The sequence below is a fragment of the Castanea sativa genome, chromosome 5 (genome assembly GCF_040712315.1).
Source record: "Castanea sativa cultivar Marrone di Chiusa Pesio chromosome 5, ASM4071231v1".
In the NCBI taxonomy this organism is placed as follows: Eukaryota; Viridiplantae; Streptophyta; class Magnoliopsida; order Fagales; family Fagaceae; genus Castanea; species Castanea sativa.
The window spans coordinates 68,513,267-68,539,503 of record NC_134017.1 but is presented as its reverse complement, the minus strand read 5'-3'; the positions used below and the strand labels follow the sequence as shown (position 1 = coordinate 68,539,503).

General features: G+C 32.5%; 1 protein-coding gene across 1 annotated transcript; it reads left to right on the top strand.

Moving 5' to 3' along the window:
• The first annotated feature begins 17,561 nt into the window (after nucleotides 1-17,561).
• Nucleotides 17,562-18,872, top strand: LOC142634532 (protein S40-6-like). The gene has a single exon (XM_075808838.1). It carries the CDS (start codon nucleotides 17,713-17,715, stop codon nucleotides 18,403-18,405), a length of 693 nt encoding a protein of 230 aa, XP_075664953.1. The 5' UTR covers nucleotides 17,562-17,712; the 3' UTR covers nucleotides 18,406-18,872.
• Nucleotides 18,873-26,237: the final 7,365 nt, after the last annotated feature.

The window sequence follows — 26,237 nt, the reverse complement described above, 5'->3', positions numbered from 1 at the left end:
TTCCAAGAGTGACCAGCCATTCTTCTTCTTCTTCACGCCTATCCCTCCATCCGTCTGTCTCTCTTAGTTTTTAAGTTTTTTATTTCTAAAGGCTATAGTTGTTTGTTTTGTTGTGACTTTTAATAGTAAAAAACTAAAAGTAAAGGAGGTTTGCTTTTTGTTTGTGACTTGTGGTGGTGTGCCCTCCTGACACAGTCATGTGAATTGTTGTAAAATTTTGAGAATTCAAATTTGATTTTTTTTTTTTCAACAAAGAAGTTTCAAACAGCATTTTAACTTTTAATAAGTGAAAAAAGTTTTTGTAATTATCTATCAAACTTTACTGACTGTGATATTATTATTATTATTATTATTATTATTATTATTAAAGAAGTAGGAGCATCAATTTCCCATTATTATAAATATTACCTAGTTGAAATTTTAACTAGAGATTGACATATTAAATGAAATAAAGATTTATAGATTTAAACTTTTTAATAAATTACAAGTATGAGTTTTGGTTATGAATATATATATATATATATATATATATATATATATATATAATAGCGGTAAATCTAAAATGGTACAGCGATATTAATCGATACGGAAATATTCCGTTTCTTTGGCCAAACTGGTATGGCCTCTGGTACAAGATTGACTCTCTTTATCTAAAAGCCATGGCGATGTACAAGTCAAAGGAGCAAGAGCTTCAAATGAAAATTTTGGAAAAAAAAAAAAGTTAATGCGTGTGGGAAATTTTGTGTGTGAAGGATAAAAAAAAATATTGGGAAAATTTAACTTTTAGGATAAAAAAAAAATGTTTTGTCTAATAACTATTGCAACGGGTTATAAAAATATCACTAAGCCTAGGAAAAATTTCACACCAACATTTAAATAAATAATAAATCACATAAAAATTTTAAAAAAAATCAATTTCTAAAAATTTTAAAAATAAAATAAGATAATTAAATTAATTTTTTATTACTTTCATTATTATTAATTTTTTGGAAGAACATGTTTATGTTCTTTGTGTTCTTCCCAAAATATAACTCATATTCTTAGATCAATAACAATTAATCAAAATAACATTTTATTAAGCATTTTCTCACACAATTACATACTCAAAAGAAAAACTTCAGCCCCAAAACCTCCTTTTCAAACCAGTTCTCCAACTCTTCTAAGACATTCTCAATCCTCTCTCTCTCTCTCTCTCTCAAAAATATTAGATCTCTCTCCATCTCCATCGCCGAGCACTGCCATCTCTGCTCTTCACACCAAAAATATTAGATCTTTCTCTTACTCCATGACCAAGCAATGTCATCTTTGCTCATCGCCCATCGATCCACTCTCTCTATATCTCAATTTTGCTCAAAATCATACCCAAATGTCTCAAACTCCTCTCTCAGGCCGGTTTCTCTCTCTCTCAAACCGGTGGGTCTCTTTCTCACGCTCAAATCGATGTCTCTCCCTCAAAGATCGGTGCTTCACTCTCTCTTTCGCTCAAATCAATGTCTCTCTTTTAGTGGGTCTCTCTCTTTCTACCTCACCCTCTATGGTGGTGATGGTTAGTGGTTGTGGAAGTGGTGGTCAATTAGGTCCGATGGTGAGTCATGGTTGTCGAAGTGGTAGTCAGTTTTGTGGTGAGTAGTGAGGTGGGTTTGTTGATTGCTTGGTTTTGGTTTCAATTGGTATTGGTGTTTTGGATTTGAGATGTTTTGGTGTTTAGGTGTTTCCTGGGTCTTGTTCTCAATGGGTTTTGGTGTTTGGTTGCTAAGAAAATGAAAGAAAAGAAACAAAAATTGACTAATCCAATTTTATATCCTAAAAGAAATTCTCATTTATATTATTTTCTACTTCTGCTAATTTTTATTTTTATTTTTTTATCTTTTGAAAAATTAAAATAGAGAACACCCACATAGCTCTTTAAATTTAGCATAACACAAACAAATTTACAATTTATTAGCAAAATCCTTAAGACCCAATTCGAGTGTTAGCAATACAATTTTAAAAAAATAACTAATTACCCAAAAAAGAAAATCTGATATCATTGAGATTAAGAAAAAAAAAAACTAATTTTTACCTAGCTTTATTGGCGTTGTCAATGGCAAAAGCTAAGCATTTGGCTTCGTCCAAGCCTCAATGGCTGTTTTTGGGCCTTCAATTGGTGAGCGGTTGCGGAGAGTGCTAATAGAGAGAGACCCAAGCTGGATTTTGAGAGTGAGGATGCATGGCAATGAGGATGTGTGGTGGTGGTGGGAAGATCGATCACTGGGTTTTGAGAGTGACAAGAGATTTTGAGAGTGAGAGAGAGTGTGTTTATTTATCTATTTATTTATTTTTGAGAGGGAGACAAATGGATGAGAAATGAAAAGGTTGGACGCTAAAGTAATAGGTTTACGCAAGGGAAAGGAAAAAAAACAGAGGGAAAAAATTGGACCAGTGAAAATTTTAAAAATATTTATTAATGGTTACTGCCGGTGATGGTGATGGTAGTTGATGACGGTCGGAAAATCTTTCTAGCGGTGCCGGCAAAGGACGATAGTGGTGACCGGTGGTAAAGGACCGGTGATGAAAATGAAAAGAGGAGGGAAATGAAAAGCCAAATTGGCGCTTAGGCCAAAACAACAGAGGGGTATATCGGACCAGACGTGGGCAATTAAAAGGTTTGTTGCGATGGTCCAAACCGCTGCTATAACTAAGAATAAGTGCCGCAAAAAAGTATTTATTGCGGCGGTCATCCAACCCGTTGCTATAAATAACAGAAATGCCGCTAAAACTTATATATTGCGGTGGTTTTATATAACGCCACTGTAGTATGCCGCAAAAGGGTATATTTATTGTGGCAAGTTTATGGAGCGCCACTATAGCTAAGTTTAACGCTGCTAAAACATGTATACTGCGACAGTTTATATAGCGCCGTTGTAGTACGCCGCAAAAGGCTAGATCTATTGCGGCGAGCCAAAAAAGCGCCATAATATGTGACATATAACAGCAATTCTTGCAACTACCGCAATAGCTCGATTTTCTTGCAATGAGTTGACACGTAAACAAAGTGTAAGAATGAACGCACCTCTAGCATTTCTTGCAATCTTATCCAATAAGATGCCAAACAAATCATTGCAGTCATATTTCAGGGCCAAACATGAGCAATAGTGCTACTTTTCATGATTGCAGAAAACTCTACCTGTTCAAGAAATGGACTTGCCAACATGCTACAACCACAAGTTTGGCATTTCATTATGCAAGTGGAGTAGGAGGGGTAAAGATATGCTTCCTGTTAAACTGTCATTGCGATTGAGACCAACAGTTACAGTTGTCAGTTATCACAGACAACTACGTCATAAAATTAGAGATTGAAAATGACCTGACACCAATGAAGCTACAAAAATTTCTCCTGCAACTATTACTTGGTTCTTCTTCATAGATCTTGATCAAATATTCTACCTGTGCATTTTACCCACTCCAATTAGTGTTATTATACTATATATATTTTTTAAGAAAGTATTACACTGTTTTGAGGTATTTTCAAATAAGTTTCTTGTTTGGATTACGCCTTGGGGACTGAGCTGTTGAATATTAATCTCAAATGGTTCACAAAGTCTTGGGAATTCTTGACGTGGGTTTAGTAAATTGGTGGATTCATAACTGCTTCAAGAATGGTTTTTCTATTAGAATGATTAGGTATACACTTGTCACTCATACATAAAGGAGAGATTGTTGAATAAATATGCACGAGTAGAAATCTCATACGAAGAGAAATTAAAGAAGTTGAGAAATTAATGTAACATATCTGAACCCAAACTCATAATTTTAAACTTTTAAATCAATTAGTGTTCCTATATGTTAAATTAAGTTACTAACCCCTCAATTCATATAGGGAGTATGAGACGGACGCAAGAGATACTTTCTCTTCAATTAGAGTCTCCCAATGTGATTTTGAATAATATTCTAGATTAAACTATTGTTTTGTATAATACCATATACCACAGTACGTTTAAAATTACAATATTTGTCTATAGGTCTTACAATATGTCCAACCATCTGAACTTCCCTAGGCCTAAACCAAAATTATAGATGACAATCTGAAGTCAAGATAGAGAAAAATCTAAGCCTATATAAATTCAACAGTCAAAACTAACTGAAGAACCAAACTTTTCCCCTATCAGAACTGTATGTGCATGGTTTTCAACTTTTCATCTTATTCAGGTTTGCAAAAGAATGCATTGAAATGCTGATATTTGGACCACAAACTACATCATCTTGCACTGCATTGCATGTATGGCATATGCAATCGATCCTGAATGAGATATTGAGATGTGTGTTGCCACCACAAACGTGTATGGGCTTGCAGATTTTGCAACTCAAATCCTTTGAAAGATAAACAAAATAAATATGGCAAACATAATTAGGATGCTTAATTCATGTGTGGCGTATACTTAACCAAGTCATTATCAGAATAAATTTCTTAGAGGGCTTCAATTTTTTACCTATATATGTTTATAATTATATATGACCCTGATTTGATTTCTTGGGTGCTGGTGACACAATAATCAAATAATGAGATGCCAAGCAAATCATACACTGGATTCTTTCAGCCAAACAAGAGCTACAGTGCTACAATCATTATTGTACAGACTACAGAACCTATCTGATCAAGAAATGGACTTGCCACCTGAGCCAAAACTACAATCATAAATATTATGCAAGTGGGAGAACCACTATAATAACTACATACCTAAACCTAAAGATATGGTTTCTCTAACTGTCACTGCAACTATAGGTAATAGTACCAGTTATTTCCGTAACGAAGACTACTACATTACTTGTTACATCCTGAAAGTGACCTCACACCAATCTAAAAGGGTATCCATAGGTCTTTGACTTATGAAGTAACATACCATATTTTAGGTTTGGCAGTAGCTACGCGTAATAGTTAAATTCTTTTTAAATCCGAACTTAAATATTTTTGTTGAAAACACTAAGACATATTATTTGACCTAAAGTTATTAACGGAAGTTACAAATGCTTGCACATTCGCAAGTGAATCGAATGCATTAAGGGTCCAAGATACCCTGCCTCTTTTCCAAACTTAGTGCCTTTTATATATTGTATTTTCTATTGATTTGAAATATTAAAATGGAAACAATTAATACTTAATTACTTATTGTCTAGGACTGTATGAGCAGAACGAATCATTTAGTACAAGCTGACTAGCTAGAAAGCGCAAAGGGAGGACAATCAATGGACCCCTAGAGAGGGTGGTTGATAGAGATGATGCAATACCTTAATTAAACAACTTGATCCCCTTTCAGTTCTTGAAGGGCAAGATTCTTGTAAATGTTTATAATCAAAGCAGGTTATAGTGGCACAAATAATTGTTGAATAGATAAAACTAGAAGGAATCTACATTGTGGGGAAAGAAAGGTTTGAAAGTCAAGAGAATTTGATTTCATTTTAGCTTATTGAGAGTGAAGATTGACTTTATATTATAATGAAAGAAGACCAGGATGTCATTGGCAAACCTGGTCGTGGTAGGAACAGTCCGCTGGGTCCTCCAACTTCCCCCAAAGAAAATAAAACAATGCCATGTAATTGTTTGACTCTAAGCCACAGCAAAATCAAAACATAAACAAACCAAAAACAAGGACAACAAATATATGAAGATATATATTATTATTATTACCATTAATTATATTAATAAGTCATTGTCTTGGAAAATTTTGTAGGATTCTTTCAACAATGGGTATGTGTTGAGAAATTAATATTTTAAAGGAACAAAATTATATTAAAACATTGATAATAGAAGGAATATAAGCCTAGCTAATTGATTAATTGTAGGATTCTTTCAACAATGGGTGTGTGTTGAGAAATTAATATTTTATTGCAGCAAAATTATATTAAGAGATTGAGAATAGTAGGAATATAAGCCTAATTTGATTAATTGATTTTGAACATAGATATCAATAAGCTTTTTTCTTTCTTATTATAATTTAATTGTTATAACAAGTGGCGATTGAGAGGGATTCAAACTCTTATTTTTATCATATATAGAAAATCAAATAATACTACTCTATAACAAGACTCTTGATGTTATTAAGAAGCTAAAGCGTAAACTAATTGAACAATTTTAGATTGTGTGGTGGACAGATAGTGAATGCATTGCAGGCTAATCAGCAGCACACCACTAGATAAAGCTAGCAAACTATCCAAAAAAGAAAAGAGGGAAAATACCTTGTAACAAATAATTGGGATTAGTAGAGTCATGTCACTCAGTAGCATTATCTAGTTCTACCTGTCTAGTTCTACCTGTAAAGAGAACTTGGATTCTAATCTCTCTCTCCCACTTATTTTCAGCCAAAAAAAGAGGTAAGAACAATGAGTCTTGTAAGACTTTAAAAACAATCTTTCCCTATTATGAATTCTAACTCTCATTTGCCATGGACGGTAATAGTCTTGCTGATTTTGTACATATCCACCATAATCGTTTGAGATTGTTGAAAAATAGCAAGAAAGATTTGAAAACTTTAATAGTTAATTAAACAACTTAAAAAAGTTTCTAGATAGTAACTAGATTGGATATTTAGATGTGGGTTTTCAAAAATCTTCTTCTTCTTCTTCTTCTTCAAGTTGGTACACAATTTGTTGCACCATCAAGTCCTCAAAGAGATGGGACACATGACTCCAGTGATGGCTGGCCCAACGTGAGAATAACAATTCAAAAGAGGGTAGAGGATAGGATAGCGATCCTTTCTCGGAAAAGTATCATGCCCTGTGGATAACACTGATCCTACCACCTGCAATTTGCAACCAATAGGGTTGTTCACAATTTTGCTTTGAGTTAATTCTTTCGGTGTGGTTCACTCTTACGATAATATTACTTTGTGACTCATCTTCTGCTTCACCATCATAGGAAAAGAGAAATTTCGATGTAACCCATGAATTGCAAATTGGCACAAAGTTTTTTTTTTTTTTTTTTTGGGTCAACAATCTTTTTTTTTTTTTTGCACAATGGTCAACAATCATTGATTGTGACTCTACTTCAATAAAAAATTAAAACATATGCTAAATTTATAACCTAATATATTTATCATGACTTGACATATATTTGGAAAGAAACATGACTTAATTAGTTTAAGTAATATTTATAAATATGCTTACACTAGAAAGAATTAAGAACTACCTGTAAAAATAATTACATCGAATAGGAAAATACATAATTTTTAAAAAGTTTGGGGGCGATCGAGAGCAACGGTCAAAGTGGCTCCGCCACTACCTGGGAAGTTCCACAATATTAGGCATTCCAAATTCCAAATGAATGAACGAATATAAAAATAAAAGTATAAAACATCTAACCATTTTTCTTTCTTATAAATATTTAGGAGTAAATTACATTTTGAAGCATTAAATTTAAGAATGTTTCATTTAGGTCCTTTGAGTTTGAGATTTTTTATTTTGGTTCACCAAGTTTGATTCAATTTTCAATTCTTCTTCTTTTCTTCTCTTTCTTAATAGTTAGATTAGTCATGTACATGAATGATGGAATAACCATTTTGAAAACAAAATTGAACTTGGTGGTCTAAAATGAAAAATCTCAAACCTAAGAAACCTAAACAAAAACAACCTCAAACTAAAAAAAAAAAAACTAATGTATAATATTTTTTTTCCCACTGGGATGGAGTTGATGTGTTGTGCATAGTTCAACGGTAATAGAAAAAATTTAAAACACACACAAAAACCTTTGCATATACAATACATCATCACTTTATCTCAAAGTTTAAACTTTTAAGAAATAGTGAATTTATTCGTTATCTGTTATTCTAGCATGATCTTTGAAGAGGATAAAATTAAGATAAATGGTCAGATTTTACAGAAACAACCATAGACAGCTACACTGGGTTAACGGACAAAGAGAGAAGGCAACAAGACAACACACGTAGTAAGTAGATGGATTACCCTTATTGGACAGACAGGGAGGTAGATAGATACAAAGTAGACGATGACAATGCCACATGACACCCACATGGTTTTATTGATCTTCAAAGAATTTCAAATGGAAATAACTTGTACTCCACGATTAACCTTAGTTAACAGAATCTTCATATGGAAAGGATCTCATAAAATACGAGCATTTATGAGGATCTTCTCTACAAGCAAATATTCTTCTTCGCCAAAGGACTGAGGTCGATTCCCCACTACTATAAAAACCCAAAACCCTCAAATTAAGACCAAGGTATGCATAATTGACCTCAGCTCTGGCATTCTAGAGTTGTGAAAACTTTCTGATTTGATCTTCGGAGGTTATCTAGTCGGTACCACACCAGTACTCTTCATAAGGTTTTCTTCTTCGCTTTGTGTTGTGTAAGGTTTGTCTATGGCACATGAGAATTGTGTGACTAACTGACGATTTTCGGTCTCATCAATCTTGTAGTGCACTTATTGAATTATTGCAGCGATTTTAGAAAGGCCAAAAAGAATATGAAAGATAAACCATACATTCATGTACTAATGAAACCAATAATACCTATGTTACCCATAAATTCTTGCTCTTATATTCATGCCAACCCAAATCCTTTGGTAGCCATCCACCTCTGCAAGAAACATATAAATGTTGGACAACCCTGCATACATGTTGATTCCATTATTGATGGAGACTAGTACTACTGCTTCATTTTTTTTTTCCATTATGTTGGACAACCCAATCATGCTTGTTATGTGGCCTCATGCATTATTAAGATGGGTGACCAACTGACCTGTTGAATCTTTACCTAATAAATTGGAGATCCATGCTAATAAGCTGTCTGTCTGTGAAAGTATGAATTATCATATATATATATATATAATACAATAAAAGATGAGAGAACCCAAATGCCAAATGACTTTCTTCCTTATAGCTTTTGTAGCTTTTGTTCTAGAACCAATGGACCCCATTTCCTCTGCAACAATGTATAGAATAGCTCGTGCAAAGAATCAAAGTTCATTGGCTATGACAACCCTAAGCTTCACAATCCGACAAAGCCTCCAACAAAAACTTTCTGATACTTCAGTACAAGAAACCCCATGTTAAACTAATCATACGGGTATGACATTTTGCACATTAAAAAAGAAAACTGAAACAAAACCAATCAAATATAATAAAATAACACCCTCTATGATCCATCCTAGTACAATCATTACTCAACCCTGTGATCCCGCGTATCTAATCAACACATTAAAAAACAGCCATCGAAGTTATTTTATTACTAACTTATAAGTTTAATAAAATGGGTTGTACTCTTCTGCTTTAGAAAAAGGCTAAATGGGATTCATTTCATCCACACAAAAAATATATATATTGAATTGTATCAACCTGGAAACCATGATATCACATGGAGATATATACCTTTGTGCCTTGTTTATTGATTTAGGGTATTAGGGCCTGCCGGGTTGGAGTGTAATGACGGTGGTGTGGTGTGGCTAGCTAGCAGGCGCGATTCTGATTCCGCAAAAAAATGAATTGACACACACCCAGATCTTGTTTTTTTGTGCCCAAGCTACATCCAATGAAATGCATCACGTAAACAGCTTCTGATTGTGGTGGGTTTTTGGCTCTTCGACATAAATGACAAAAGTGGTGGGTCATGCAATATTAGAGGTTTGCTCGAGGGGAAAAAAAACTCCATAAGACATTATTAAATTTTTGGAAAAATTTAACTCATGCTTTAAGAATATTGGTTTATAAACTATTTTTAAAAAATTTTATGAGAAAAGAAAAAAGTACCTAACTATTTTTTTACAACTTTTTATATTTTCCATGAAAATTGTATTAATTTTAAATATATATATATATTTCATTAACAAATGCAAAAATACTCTAAAAGTATATGCTAAAAAGACCCTTAATTTTTATAACCTTAATTAAATTAATATCATATTGGTTCCTCTTATATTGGATGAATACATGAGTCTTTTGGCTAAAAATTGCAAAAAACGAAGTTTATTATTGTTATAGGTACTGTTCAAAGTTATTTGGCAAAATGAGGAAAGAGGAAATTTGAATTTTGGCTTGTATTGCCGAAATTGCAAGAAAAAAGTAGGATGTGTCGGGGAGAGAGAAAATTGAATTTCGGTAATGACATTACCGAAATTCTTGTCACTACCTGTTTGCCGTGAAAGTGCCCAAAATATTTGAAATGGAAAACCAATTGTGGCGATGGCATTGCGAAAATGGGAGGGGAAAAAAAAAAAAAAATTTGTGGCAACCAAGTTGCCGAAAATGGAGGAAAAAAGAAAGAAAAAGATCTTACGTCCACAATATTTTTCACAATAAATTACGGGTGGTTAGTTGTTATTGGTTCAAATTTGAACCTAACACTAAGATAATTTTTTTGCTCCAATAATAACAATAAGTAACAACTTGTCATTTATGATTTGTTGTAAAAATATTGTGAAAATGTTGTTAACGTATCATTTATAAAAAAAAATCGTGGAGCCGAAATAGAAGGAAAAGAAAGAAATAAAAAAAAAAAAAGGGGCAATGTGGCAATGCCATTGCCGAAATGAAGGGAAATTTGTGAGCCCAAATATAAAATAAAAAAAAAAAAAAAAAAAAAAAGGGCAATGTGGCAATGCCACTGCCGAAATAGAGGAAATTTTTCCTCTCTATTTGGCATTGCCACATTGCCCCTTTTTTTTTTTTTCCTTCTATTTCGGCTCCACGATTTTTTTTAGAAATAATACGTTCGCAGCATTTCGCGATATTTTTGCAACAAATCATAAATAACAAGTTGTTACTTATTGTTATTATTAAAGCAAAAAAGTTATCTTAGTGTTAGGTTCAAATTTGAAACCAATAACAATTAACGTAATTTATTGTGAAAAATATTGTGGACGTAGCATCTTTCTTTTTTTTTCCCTCCATTTTCGGCAACTTGGTTGCCACCATTCTTTTTTTTTTTCCTCCCATTTTCGGCAATGCCATTGATGGTTTTCCATTTCGATATTTTGGGCACTTCACGAGCGACGGGCGAGGAAAAAAAATTTCGGTAATGTCATTGCCGAAATTCAATTTTCTCTCTCCTGACATCCTACTTTCTTGCAATTTCGGCAATACGGTTGCCGAAATTCGATCTCTGCTATTTTGCTAAATAACTTTTGCAGCCGTGCCATATAACAATAATAAACTTCGTTTTTTGCAATTTTAATAAAAGACTCCGACAATTAATAGTCCCGTTACGTATTGAGTCTTTTAGCTAAAAATTGCAAAAAACGAAGTTTTATTATTGTTATAGGTACTTGTTCAAAGTTATTTAGCGAAATAAGGAAAGCGAAATTTCGTATATTTGTTTGCCGAAATTGCAAAAAAAAAAGTAGGATGTGTCGGGGGAGAGAGAAAATTGAATTTCGGTAATGACATTAGAAATTCTTTTCTATACTGCCTGCCGTGAAAGTGCCCAAAATACGAAATGGAAAACCAATTGTGGCAATGGCATTGCCGAAAATGGGAGGAAAAAAAAAGAATGGTGGCAACCAAGTTGCCGAAAATGGAGGGAAAAAAAAAGAAAAGATCTTGCGTCCGATATTTTTCACGATAAATTACGAATTGGTTAGTTGTTATTGGTTCGAATTTGAACTGCCTTTAAAGATAACTTTTTTGCTCTAATAATAACAATAAGTAACAGCTTGTTATTTATGATTTGTTGTAAAAATATTGTGAAAATGTTGTGAACGTATCATTTCTAAAAAAAAAATCGTGGAGCCGAAATAGAAGGAAAAAGAAAGAAAGAAAAAAAAAAAAAAAAAAAAAGGGGGCAATGTGGCAATGCCATTTTGCCGAAATAGAGGGAAAAATTTCCCTCTATTTCGGCAGTGTAATTGCCACATTGCCCTTCTTTTTTTTTTTTTATTTCAACTCCACAAATTTCCCTCTATTTCGGCAATGGCATTGCCACATTGCCCCTTTTTTTTTTTTTTTTTCTTTCCTTCTATTTCGGCTCCACGATTTTTTAGAAATGATACGTTCGCAACATTTTCACGATATTTTCTGACAAATCATAAATGACAAGTTGTTACTTATTGTTATTATTGGAGCAAAAAAATTATCTTAGTGTTAGGTTCCAAATTTGAAACCAATAACAACTAACCACCTGTAATTTATTGTGAAAAATATTGTGGACGTAACATCTTTTTTTTTTTCTTTTTTCCCTCAATTTTCAGCAACTTGGTTGCCACAAATTTTTTTTTTTTTTTTCCCCTCCCATTTTCGGCAATGCCATTGCCACAATTGGTTTTCCATTTCAGTATTTTGGGCACTTCACGGGCAGCAGGGCAGGACAAGAATTTCGGTAATGTCATTACCGAAATTCAATTTTCTCTCTCCCCTGACACATCCTACTTTTTTCTTGCAATTTCGGCAATACGATTCTGAAATTAAATCTCTTCTCATTTTGCCAAATAACTTTGAACAGTACCTATAACAATAATAAACTTCGTTTTTTGCAATTTTTAGCCAAAAGACTCCTATTAATTGTGTTCCAATAATGTTGTATTGTTCCAAACAAGGCGGAACTATGTTTAAGGGTGGGGGCATTCCCCCCCTCCCCCCCCCCCCCCCTTTTGAAATTATATATATAATTATAATTATAATTATTTTAATGTTTTTAAAATTTTAGTCTACAAAAATAAGAGTTGGCCCCCCTAAGTATTTGAATTAGTCCAATGATTCTCTTAAAAAAAAATTGGTCTAATTGTTATAGAGACATAACTTTATTTTTTTACAACTCTATTTTTTATTGTAAAATGTGCTCTTATATCTTTTAAATATTTGATAAAGTTTGGCACCAAAGAATCTATCTTTTTCAACTTGTTATGTGGCGATTAACTAGTCATTGACTCATTAAAAAAAATTTGTCACTAAAACTACACATAAAATGTATCTTTAGTTGCCACATAATGGGTTAAACCAAGATAGCTTCAAATGTGTTTGGAGTCTAACTTGTTCCTCTAAGTTTTGGATCATTCGTGTTTTTGAAAATTTTATTAGTTCAATTGCAAGATTTTTTTACTTGCTTTAATAGAAAATTTGTATCAAAAATAAATTTTTTTTAAGAATTTCACTATGAAAATGATAAATATGAATTTTATTTTATGAAAGATCGCCATCAAATATAATTTTGATTGAAAATGTTAAGCTTATTTTTTTTTGTTAGGTGCATATATATATATATATATATATATATATATATATAACTTATCAAATAAAAAAGTGTGTGTATATGTGTGTGTATATAAAAAATATATATATATATATATGTATATATGTGTGTATGGGGAGTTGTCTTGATAAATATACTAATGTTGCAATTTGGCCTTCCAAACAAAAATTTCAGGTTCTGCCCTTGGTTCCAAAGTGGCAGGAAGACTTTAAAAACCGCCATTGAATCATTGTTCGTAAATCCAAATTACAGTTGGTGCAAATTAAACAACTTTGTATATTGAATCAATAGCAAATCTATTTTTCCCCTTTACATAAGAAATCCATGCCATATCCCATTACAAGATTAGATTGTTGTAAAAGTATGTGCAAATATTCACTTCTAGTAGTAGTGCCAATGGTCGTTGGGCTTAATGACATGCACTTCCATCCCATGAAAATAGAGACCTGTGAAATCTTGATTCAATATTTAAATTCTTTAATGACTTTCTTTTTGTAAAATGGCTACTCATCCATTGTGGGTGAGGTTGCTCTTTAACCCAAGGGCAAAGAGACACACTAAAGATTGACTCCACTTTGTGGTGGACAAACCAAAAAAACTAACCACATCCCATCCGAACAAATCATAACATATATTCAACCACTTTAATGCTCCAACCCGATTATAATCTTACGTTACTAAGCTCAGCTTAATTAATGACTTTCAACTAAATTAATAAATTAAATATTTTATTGTTGAATAAATAATTTGAAATTGAATATAGTTTACACAAAAAATAAACACATTAATATCTTGACTTAATGACAACTATTAATTATTATAGAGTGAATATTATAGATTCAAATTCTATAATATTCAATATGCTAAAAATTAATCGCCGTGCATTCTTGGTGCGGTAGTCACTCCACAAGTATAAATGCTTGTGGGTGTGGGGGGTAAGGATCGAGATTCAAGTTTTCAAGAGGGAGCTTCCCACACATATACGCTTAGATTAAACTAGACTATAAATTTTATCTTGTATAAATATATATATATATTTTAAAAATTAAAGAAATTAGGGTTACTACTCTTGGGACCCTATACAGTATAATTATTTTATTAAGTAATTAGTAGGGTGAAAAGCAAATGTTGGATAAAAAAAATGGTAGGCAAGCATAGGATACTTGATAGCAATGATAGGTCCAATAGTAGCCAGAGTTGGGCCATGGCCCGCATCTGGCAAACCCAACAAATTTACAGTGGGTCCCAAACAAGTCCGGTCATGGCAAGTCCGGGTCCCACCTCCACAAAATGAGGCCAATATAAGTAAGAGTGGGCCCTAGTGGGTTCCTCAATAATACCTCCACACAAGTGGCACTTTACAGTACCATCATGATCATACATCAACCAACCAAAAATAAAAACATTTATAGGCAAAGTGAAAAAAAAAAAAAAAAAAAAAAACAATACTCAAATAAAATCAAAGCCCCTAGCTACCAAAGTGCCATAACAAAATAATAGTAAGGTTTTAGACAAAATTAGACCCTTGGATGGGGTTTTGGGCCTTAGCTTTGATTGTGATATCTTTGACAATGAATGGTGATAAGGCACCTTGTTTTTTTTATATGTCACACAAAACGACAATTGCATTTGTGGGTCCCACACTAAATTTTGTCCCTACCATTTTGTTGTCCACCGTCCAATGTGGCTATCACTGAAGACTTTGCTTTTCTAATAATTTATTAAAAAAAAAAAAAAAAACCCAATCCCCAAAAAAAACCCAAGTTGGGACATTATATTATTTTAACCTTAACCATAAGCAAAGATTTCATCCTAAACGATTAATTATATATGCAGTGTTAATTTAATGTCACTATCATTAGCAATGTTGAAGTGAACATCCCCAAAACTTTTTTTTTGGTTTTGTTTTTCTTTTCCTTAAAAATTTTAAATGATCACTGTTATGACACGTGGCATGATAGGTACCCTAGTACACGTGGTAAATATTTAGAGGACAAATAGTGTGGAGGTCTAGCATGTGTGTACCCTCATGGACTGTGGGTCCCTGATTAGATGCACTTGACGTGGTCAAACAGGGTAGGGTCAAATAGTGGGATCCCTCTTATGAGAGGAGAGAATGAAAGCTGATGTGGACAAATCTTTATCTAATCTCAAGGTAGTGTAAAACAATCGTATATGATATCTCTGAGGAAAATGTTAATTTATATGATTGATTCATTGATGGGTTTTAACTACTTCATAAATGAATATTTAAGTTGCTTTTATCTCACGGTAGTGTAAAACAATCGTCACCTATTATAGATAATTAGATATACATACATACATCATATATAACGTCTCTAAGAAAAATGTTAATTAATATAATTGAGTCATTGACAGGTCTTAACCACGTAAAAATGAAAGTTTAAGTTGTTTTTGTCTAACTAATGATATATTAATGGATTTGGGTGTCCTTAAAACATTTGTTAATGAATCATTTTATGTTTTATATCATTTTAATTGGAAATATAAAAAGTTGTTAAAAAAGTCAAATACTTTTTTATTTTCCCATAAAAAATTTTAAAACAATTTTCTAAATCAATGCTTTTAGAGCATTCGTTAAGTTTTCTCGATATTAATTTGTAAACTCACCACCGCTCCCCCTTAGTGTGGTGGTCACTTTACAAGTATAAATGCTTGTAAGATGTGGGAGCAAGGGTTGGGGTTCAAGTCTTTAGGAGAGAGTTTCACATACATATACACTTAGATTAGGCTAGAGTAAAAATTCTATCTTGTATCAAAAAAAATTGTAAACTCTATATAGTATAATTAATAATATCACTCTATTTCTAAACTATTATAATGGATTCCTCTCTTTTGTGTTTAATTAAATGTTCTTATTATGCTATAGCCCATGAGAAAATTAAAGTAAATGCAAAACATCAAGACTAAAGAAGTAAAAATAAACAAATTTTAAGTCTCTAAAACTAACTTACATTTTTACTAGAAGGATAACTATTATACATCTAATTGTCAGTTAAATTATAATTGGTTACCTGTTTATGATTTTATGAATTCATCAATCAATTATTTTTATGTGACTTGACATTTAATTTTACAAAGATCAAACTACTCTTACCTTAATACTTGACTTAATTATTATTAAAATGGACAAATCTTAAGTACAGTACCTTAGGTATTGTTCTTTAAGTTTCCTTTTTAAGATACAACCATGTGATTATTTAACTAAAAAATACACTTTCATTCTATGTAAAAAAATCCACATAGCAAAATCTTAAAAAAGAAACTTAAGGAACAACACCTAAATACTGTAATAAATCTTGCCTTATTAGAAACATATGAGTTAAATATACAGATCTTGGGTTTCACTTAAAGTACTATTTTCTTTTTTTACAATCACTTCAACATCCTCTAAGTTTAATATTGTTTCTAAATTGGTTTTAAAATTTTGAAAATCTAATATTTATAATATTGAATATTATAATAATATCAACAAACCCTCACATCACTAAAACCCACAAGCAAACAATGTTTGTTTTAAAGTAAGTTGACAGTGAAAACGCGACTATGATTAAGAAAATGATACATTGGCATCATTATAATAACTAAAATCAATCAATAAACTAATTAGAAGGTATAAACTATAAAGCAGTACAATTTTGTCAAAATAATTTTAAAAATAAATTAAAGCAAGAAAAATTCAACGGATGAAATGAATTGATTATAAAATTTATAAAAAAAAAAAAAAAAATTATTCTGTCAAAGACAGAGTCATCCCGTTGTTTCTTACCTTATTTGCTAAGGGTGATAGGAACTCTAAAACAAATTAAACTCCAATTTTGGCATACAAATCACTCTCACGCGATCCCAAAGTGCGTGGAACCAAGGAAAAAAAACTTACTGTACTTACCTCTCTCTCCTTTCTTTTTTTTCTTTTTTTTAAAAAAAATTTAGAAAATGATTAATAGCTCGCATTTGCCTAGAAATTATTAGTCCTTTTGCATTTTTCAATTAGGTGCCACGATACTGTTTATGATCAAGCCAAATTTCAAAAAACACACAAAGTAAGTCAGCTGTGTGTCCCATGACATTATTTATAGTTTAAAATTTATTTTGTTATAATTTTTTTAACAAATTTTTTTTTTTGTTTTAACAAAATAGAAAGTATCCCAACAGAACTCCATATTAAATTCTTGGTTACGTGACTGGCTTGCCGTCTTCTATTCTCGCCATAAAATCAAAAGTATATTATGTGGTGATGAAATGTAGACAAAATGAATCCCAAATTCAAATGAAATGAGAAAAAAAGAAAAGAAAAGTGGGGACCACACACGTCTTCACGAAAAAACAACTGAAATTTTGCTATATATACCTCCTCATTCTTCCGAACCCCGGGCTGATTTATGCCCATGTTGTTATAGTATAGTTTTTATTCTTTTTTTTTTAATTTTTATTTTAAAAAAATATATTATTATAAAAGAATCCGGGTAAAACCCGAATCCGTGTATCCGGGTTCTGGGCTTTGATACCATCATGCGATATGGCCAAGGGTCGGAAATTGACGACAAGTCGTAGCGAGAGGTTTCTTGGGAGCTATGGCGGTGGGTATGGTGGTGTGTACGGCAACGGACAAGGCTCAAACGGCACGGACAGTTCGGAGCTCGGAGAAGAGGATGTTTGGTCCATGGTTGACAGCAACAGCAACAGCAACAACTTCGGAGATGACTATAATTCCAATTCCCAACAAGGAGACTGGAGTCCACGCGCCAACGGGATCTTTCGTCGCCGGATTCCGCGGGATGACCGCCACGTGGGCGGGCTGTCGTTGGCTTTCGACGGAAACGACGCGTCGTCGATGACGAATAATACTGCTTCTACGACGATGGCTTCTTCGTCGTCTAGAGTCGTGCACCAGTACCGCGGAAACGACGGCGTTTCTTCTGCGACGCGCGGCGGCGGGAGGCACATGGCCACGTCAGCGCCGGTGAACGTGCCGGACTGGAGCAAGATACTCCGGGTCGACTCGGTCGAGTCGCTGCACGAGTTGGACGAGGTTGACGAGGATGGTGACTCGGAGATGGTCCCACCGCACGAGTACCTGGCGCGTGAGTACGCGCGGAGCCAGAAAATGGCGGCCACCTCGGTTTTTGAAGGCGTGGGCCGGACCTTAAAGGGCCGGGACATGAGGCGGGTGAGAGATGCGGTTTGGAGCCAGACCGGGTTCGATGGTTAAAAACAATTTAATTAACCCTGAACCGGTTTGATTATTATTATTATTATTATTATTATTATTATTATTATTATTATTATTAATTATGGTTATGGTTTAGTAGATGGGATTGTGTAATTGTATTATTGATTGAATGATGGGCATAGATGGAGGTTTTTAGTTTTCATTATTGTTAGTTTTTGGTTTTTTTTTTCTTTTTCTTTTTGGGGGGTTATTCGGGCAATGATTCGATCGGGTCGGGTTGGGTCTAATTAGGCAACTTGGTCACGAATGAGCCCAAACATTGGTTCAGAATTTTGTAAAATTCTGATTGAGGTCTCTTTCTGTATTGGGTATGAAGTTTGGAAAATTGTGTTTCCAATTTCTTTTGCAGAAGTGTCTTTGATAATTGTGGATGTTTAGTGTAGTTTGTAGCTAGCCATATGTTGAAATGTGTATTAGTGTAAAAAAATGTTCATCTTACAGCAAAATCTGCTGCTACTTTTTCTGGTCATTGAACTTTAAATCAGCACCTCTACTCAATTGTATATGCATCGTTCCACAGAGATTTTAATGGGTAATTTCTGTTTTGAAAAACTAACTATGCATTAAATTTTTTTCCTCCTTTTTAACTTTATGGTAGAAATTGTTGCTGCAATAGACCATTAGAAGTAACTTAGTACTTCTATCATCTATGCACTGCATTTCAATTTCATGAGAGCGACTATTCAGTTACAACAACAGTTGATGTAACTCTTTTTTCCTGTTGTAAGAGAGCTAGTCTTGTTTGTTGTATTATTGTGAGCAGTTGTGATAGGACCAGCAGCTTTTAATGTAATTTATTAAAGTGATCGATGGTAAATAGTGTACTATCATTTTCACATAAATCTATTATTATTTTTCCAATTACTCACAATGGAGTAGGTGAACTATGTCCGAATTGTGATAGAAGTTCTAGCACAAAAATTGTATTCTTAAATTTTCTTTGTTACATGGGGGAGAAGAATTATGCAACATAAAGAAAATCGTTCTTCTACTACCACACTATATGCTACAACTTAATAATGTATTCAATTGTGAGTAGTGAATAATTACTTTCATATTGACCCAATTCATTTTATTTTTTGCAATTCACAATTGATCAACTCAAACATGTGACACAAAAGTTGTGTCCTTGACTTCATTTTAAGAAAAATGAAAATGAGACCTACTTCTTTGCCAAAGTCCATATTAATGCTATTGAAGAAATTTAAAATAAAATAAAAAATCGTTTTTGGCTCTTGGATAGTATGTAGGCCATTTCATGAATCTTATCCTAAATTATTTTATAAAGGTATCTAGATAATTTTTGAATGATCTACTGTATTTAATGCATGCACTAACTTCTTGAGATCCACACATTGTGTAAGATTTGTTACATGCAATGGATATAGAAAATATCCTCTTAAAAGACACAATTTATTGTAATTGACAGAGCAATTTAGAATGCGTTTGGATAGCACAGCACGTCCACGTCCAGCCCGTTTTTTTTTTTTCCACGCGCATATATCACTGTTCATTGGCCATGAACAGTGATTTTAGGCCAATGAACAGTACTTTTTGGGATGAACAGTAATTTTTACACATTAAAAAATTATTTTTGTACAGTGTTTTCAGTTTTCAATTTTCAGTTTTTAGCAATAAGTTCTATCCAAACGGACTCTTAGTCAATTAACCAAAAAGAAGAAAGTTTGAAATACAAGTCTCGTGTAATCCTATCCATTTGACTTTTGAGTTTGAAATTTTGAAGGATTTGACAACATGCTTAGGCCTTTAGGGGGGTTTAAAAAGAAAGTTATTTAAAAGGTTTTTTTTTTTTTTCTAGCTAAAATGGAAGAGGGGGCGCATAAAATAAAAATAAAAATAAAAAAAAGGTAGAGGGGGGATTTGGATCCTAGGCATCTCTCATGAAAATATTAAAAAGTGTTAATTAAGTTTCGAGACTTGGTATTTTAAGGTATTCTTTTGCATATGAAAACAGTGGATATCAAATAAACAAAAATGCACATGAACTATGCTTCCATGAGAGTCCATATTAATGTTGTTGAAGAGTTTATATATATATATATATATTGGCTCTTGAATAGAACGTGGGTCATTTCATAAATCATTTTATAAATTATTTTATAAAGGTATCTAGATAATTGAGAATTATCTATTATATATATATATATATATTTTTTTTTTTTTTTTGAGGGGGAATTATCTATTATATTGGTTATATGCACTAACCTCTTATGATGTGTGGGTCCAATAAATTAATGAGATCTATATACTATAAAACGTTCGTTACATGCAATCGATTAAGTTATTATTGTGATTGATGAAGCAAACTAAATTGTATGTAATCCTATCCATTCGACTTTTGAGTTTGAAATTTTGAAGGATTTGACAACTATGTTATGGGATTTTAGAAATAAAGTTGTTATTATTATTATTATTATTGTGGGGGTAAAATAGTCAAAACAAGCATTTGGGTCTTGGGCCTGATTTGGTGGTGTGAGCCTGTTTGAGCAGAGCCTTTGAGGCTCACAAGCCTACTTTTGCTAGAAAGATTGGTGAGGTTGTACGAAGAGAGACATCTCCTCGGCTAAGTCAAATGAAGATCGTATGACACGTTATGATGCTTGAGGAGAGAATTCTGGAAAGTTTGTTGGGTAAAGATGTATCCCACACGTTTATAAAGAGGGGGAATGTATGAGAAATATCAAGGGAAAATGCTGCTACCACCGTATTAAAGACCCTCCACCTACTTCTCTGGCCGCATTAATAGGAAAATGACCTCTGAACAGTAAATGTTCAACCTTTCAGCTATTGTTTGAAGACTTCCAGAAAGAAGTGAATAAGACAAGTATCTAATTAGGTGATATGTGCTACACGTGGAAGATGAAATGGAGGAAAAGAGGGATATAAGAAAGAGAAGAGGCATCAAGAAGGGGGAGAGAGAAAAAAGAAAGAAAGGAAAAGATAGAGAGAGCATTGTATAGATTATCTTCAATCTTAATCTTTTGTTTAAAGAAAGAAAGACAATACAAATGATCCTCGACTTACATCTGAGGAGAGTCTCCGTTATTTTCATCTACTGGTTGTTTAGGTAGTGGCGATCTAGCCCACCTATCTGTTGTCCAATATCAGTAAAGTATAGTTTCAAAGCTCACGCTCTATAAATTTCATTGTATAAGGCTCTTTGGGCCTGAGCCTATCACTCGTTTGGGTCCGGGTACAAATTGTGCACTTACAATTATTATTATTATTTGGTAGTTGAAAACTTGAAATAAAGGAATAGACTTGAATTCGAGACATCTCCAATTAAAACACACAAAAAATTACCAATTAAATTACGTGACTCTTAGTATTTTTTAGTATTATTTTCAATACAAAAATAATAGAATTCAGATAAACTGCAATGCACATGAGCATGCAAGATATTGAAGAGTACAAGAGCATGCTAACTATACTTATTTGACATCCTAATTTTAGGAATTTTATTGGAGTCTATGCAAACAAAATTTCCCTAGGTCTTAAAGCCAACTCAACAGTTAACAAGTCTTAAGCGTTGATTGCTTTCAACTCTACAAAGTATTGTAGTTAACTAAAAAGTAGAGAAATGAATGATGCTTATCAAGTCTGCCTAAAAGGAGAATACTCTAACAGTCTAACAAGATGAAAACCAGGAGATTAATATATAAATAAAAAGTTCTACACCCAAATTATTAAATTATGAAGCCATGAAAATGAACAAGTTTTTATAAGAATTTTACTTAGTCTAACAAACACCAAATTAAACTAAATCTCTGATTTTTTTTTTTAAAAATTAAAGAAAGGAGTATTTTGTTTACATAGGTATCCAAGGCTCTTAGAAAAAATACCAAATTAATTTAAACCTTCGAGTGTGTGTAATCCTTCTATCCACCACATACCGAATAATTATAAGAAAAAACCTCTTAGAGATAAATATGAATATTGTTCAAGAGACTAGAACCCAAGACGTGATAGATATTACTAAAGCTAAACCATTATTCTTGTTTCCTCCTTTACGATATTCACCCTAAATTATTAAATTTTGAAGTCATGAAAATGAACATGTTATTTAGTCAAACAAACATCAAAACGATCCAAACCTCACTCAAGTCGATATTGTAAAGAGAGTTTTGTTAGCAAACTCTAAAGTAAAAAATATAAAAATAAAAAATAAAAGTTTTCAAGACTCTCAAAACACTTCACTAATCATTTTAATGTTGTAATATTGCTTTCTCCTCGTACACCAAATAATTATTAGAAGAAATAACTTAGAGATAAATAAATAACCACAAGATATTGGTTAGGAAACCAAATCCAAAACATCATGGATCATGTTAAGAATTTCTATGAATTTAATGAGTAAATTAGACCATAAATATAAGTAAAAAAGTACCATTTACTATATCGTAAAAGTACCTAAAAATTACTAAAAGTAAGTCAAGTCAAAATATCCTAACTCAATTATGAATTGACCATGTTTATTGTCCACCCGTTTATGACGTCAAGTTGGACAGATGGAAGTGGGTCCAACCTTGGAGAATTGAAAGCTTATTACTTTTGGTAGAAGGTGATAGATTGTGGTCACAATGGCAGCACAACTTGACAAAAGACTCTCAAAATAGGTGTGGCATTGGTGAGCAGTGAGTGTGAATGATCCACCATTCTTAAGGTTTTGATGCCTTATGGCTCACCTTTTTCAAGAAGAGGACACAACTCCTCTCCTCAGTCACTCAACTTGCTGCTTCGCTAGCTTAAAGATTTATGAACCATCGGTTTTTATTTTTTTTCATTCTAGTGCTGCCCATTAATAATTATACTATAATTTTTTGATTAGGTAAAATATTAGACTTTGCATATATCTAGGGACCACTTATTTATGATCATTATTTAAATCACAATCTTCTCAGCATTTGCTTTTGTCCTTCATGCAATTTACATGACTTTCAAAAGTGAGAATGTAAAAGGAATCATAGAATCATTGTTTACATCACAAGAGAGAAAATTCAATGAACTTATAAAGAAAAAGAATAAGTTTTATTAGCTAGATGATATCTAAGGATACATGTTAATGTGTATCAAATAATTTACAAATATCAAACATATGATTATACTCACAAGTTATAATTTTTTATTTTTTATTTACCAATACAATAGATTTTGAAACCTATGAAGTCCGATTCTTAGTTATTGTTTTAATTATTGAGTGAAAGCATGACTTACTTTTTTTGTGTAAAAAGTAAGATTTGAACCCAATTCTTTGTACTCGAAAAAAAATCATGATCTAATGAAATCTTTCTCTCACAACATGTATGGATTTGGCACAATATCTTTTTGTACTCACAAATTTGAATAATTTAATAGGTAGGTATTTTCTCTCTACCCTTTCTTCCCTAGAAAAGGCAAGGACATCTTGCATCATTGAATTGTAACCATCTTTTTGATTAACTTAACCTCCTCCACTAATTTCTCAAGACCAACAAGGGACAGCATAAGAATATTCATTAATTGTCCATAGACTTTGAATTCATACACTTTTTTCTTCTAATTTTCTTTTCTATCATGTATACGTTTAGATTAACTTTTTGTTGAAAAGTTTATTTGTTTAATTTTTGAAATTTGATAAAATATAATTATACTTTAAAAAATTAATTTCAAAAATATGTTCATAAATAAATAACTTAAAAAAACTAAGGGAAAAATACTCCTAATATAAACTCTACTAGAAAATGTAATGAAAATTTTGCCGACTACGTACTGCTAAATGCTAATGTATCACGGGTTGCTACAATACCAATGACCAATGTCATTAATGGCCTTTGGAAGTCTCGACTCTCAATGTCTTCTTTTAAGTTCGGACAGAAGTCCCTTGCCACCTAGCACACTACCCATTCACGCATTTAGACAACTATGCCATCGTCAATTCATCATTCATTGTTTTCCACCACCGATGAGTGTGATTGAATATAGCAACTATGACTAAAACGTTTTTCTAAAGTGTTTCTTCTCTAGCTGTCTAATTGTTCCATTTATTGTAACAAAACTCATTCCTAACGGTAAGGGTTTGGGCCAAAATGCTTCAGAATATAGGTTCTAGTTCTCCCATTAACAGCGTGTTGTGATATTTGTACGTCGTTCACCTAACTCATCACATCAATGACTGTGATGTGGAATCTTAGCCTATGAACAATTAAAGTGTTGTTATAGTCATGCCTATATAGGAAAGCCACACTAGTCATCCTCTCTAACATTTTTTTAATACTTCGAAAAAAAAAAAATCTCATTTCTTCTAGAAAGAGAATTCCCAATTTTCCCTCTAGAAATGAAAAAGGAAAGTGAGGTTGAGCAATGATAATCATATCCGTAAGCCCATAACTTTCCTTCTCATATTAAAAAAAGAATTGAAAAATCTTTTCTTCAACTCTGTTTAAATGAATTTATTTTGCTTCTTTGGGTAAATGATGTTTTACAATTTTTCTTTAAAATCTACATATAATTATACTTTTACACCATTTATCATTTAAACAAAATAAACCAATGACAATAAACTCATCCAAAGCACACCTTAAAGTCGTTGTTAGGGAAATGCTAATGAATGCCCTTAGGGCATTATTTAATAATCCATTTAAAAAAAGTTTTTAAAGGGGAAGAAAGAAAAACAATTAATTTTTTAACAGCTTTTTTCATTTCCTATAAAAGTGATATCAAAACTTTCCTAAAATGGATTGTTAACTAATGTCCTAAGGGCATTCGTTAGCATGACCCTTATTATTATATACATAAATTTGAACATTGGATATCTCCGTTAAAAACACAAAAGGAGTTAAATTGAACTACAAGACTCTTCGCTAAGATTATTGAAGTTAATACCATATAATTTTGAAATTTTGATAGTCGAATGCACTGATGACTTACATAAAATTTATTTGACAACAACAATTTTAAATGAGTGATGTTAGAAATATTAGTTATGTGTCATCGATCACCAAAAAAACATTTCAAATATGCATTTATTAGGTGATTGAAGCCTACAATTACATCTATTGTCACATCAACCTATAAAAATTTATGCAGTCAAATTTGCATATCTCTATGATTTTCCATTTTAAGTAGTGAGCCCAATTTGTAAAAATAATGGAATACAAAGAGGCTTGCATTCCTCAATTGGTAACTCTAGCCCATAAGTTGATAGCACAAGTAAAAGGAATGGGCCTTTATAAGAGTTGGGTTTAATAGCATTCCCAAAGTTTCTGGTTGAGCCCTTTGATCCAAATCCAATAATCTCAATATGCCCAGAGGCCTATGTTCATTTCCCTACAAGTTGTGTTTGGTTTCCGGAAAGCTAAAAAGCGAGGTCCGTATTACATAGGCAGATTTGGGGTGAGCTCTCAAGCCCAACCCAAAGATTTAAAGTGGCTTTCAAGGACCAACCTAACCTAACCTAGCCACTCCTTGGGTTGGTTGTTTCTACCCAATACAAAGATAGACTGTGCTATAATTTCTGTCAATCCTACACAATATAATCCAATTTAGTCCCTTCACTTTTACCTCAAATTTTCAAATTAGTTCTTAAAATTTAATTTTTATTAATTTAGTCCATCACTTTGTTTAAATGGGTCAATGTCGCCATTTTGTTCAAATTTGTTAGCAAACAAAACCGTTTAAACATCCTTTTTCATTAAAAATTGTTGTTTGATGAGTATTATTTTATACAAAACAGTTTGAAACAATGTTTAAACAGCTTTATTTGCTAACAGATTTGTACAAAATAAACCTTAATTAAGGACTAACTTGAAAAT

What these genes read in the sequence shown, in the direction of transcription:
- LOC142634532 (XM_075808838.1), top strand. Translation starts at nt 17,713, where the DNA reads ATGGCCAAGGGTCGGAAATTGACGACAAGTCGTAGCGAGAGGTTTCTT.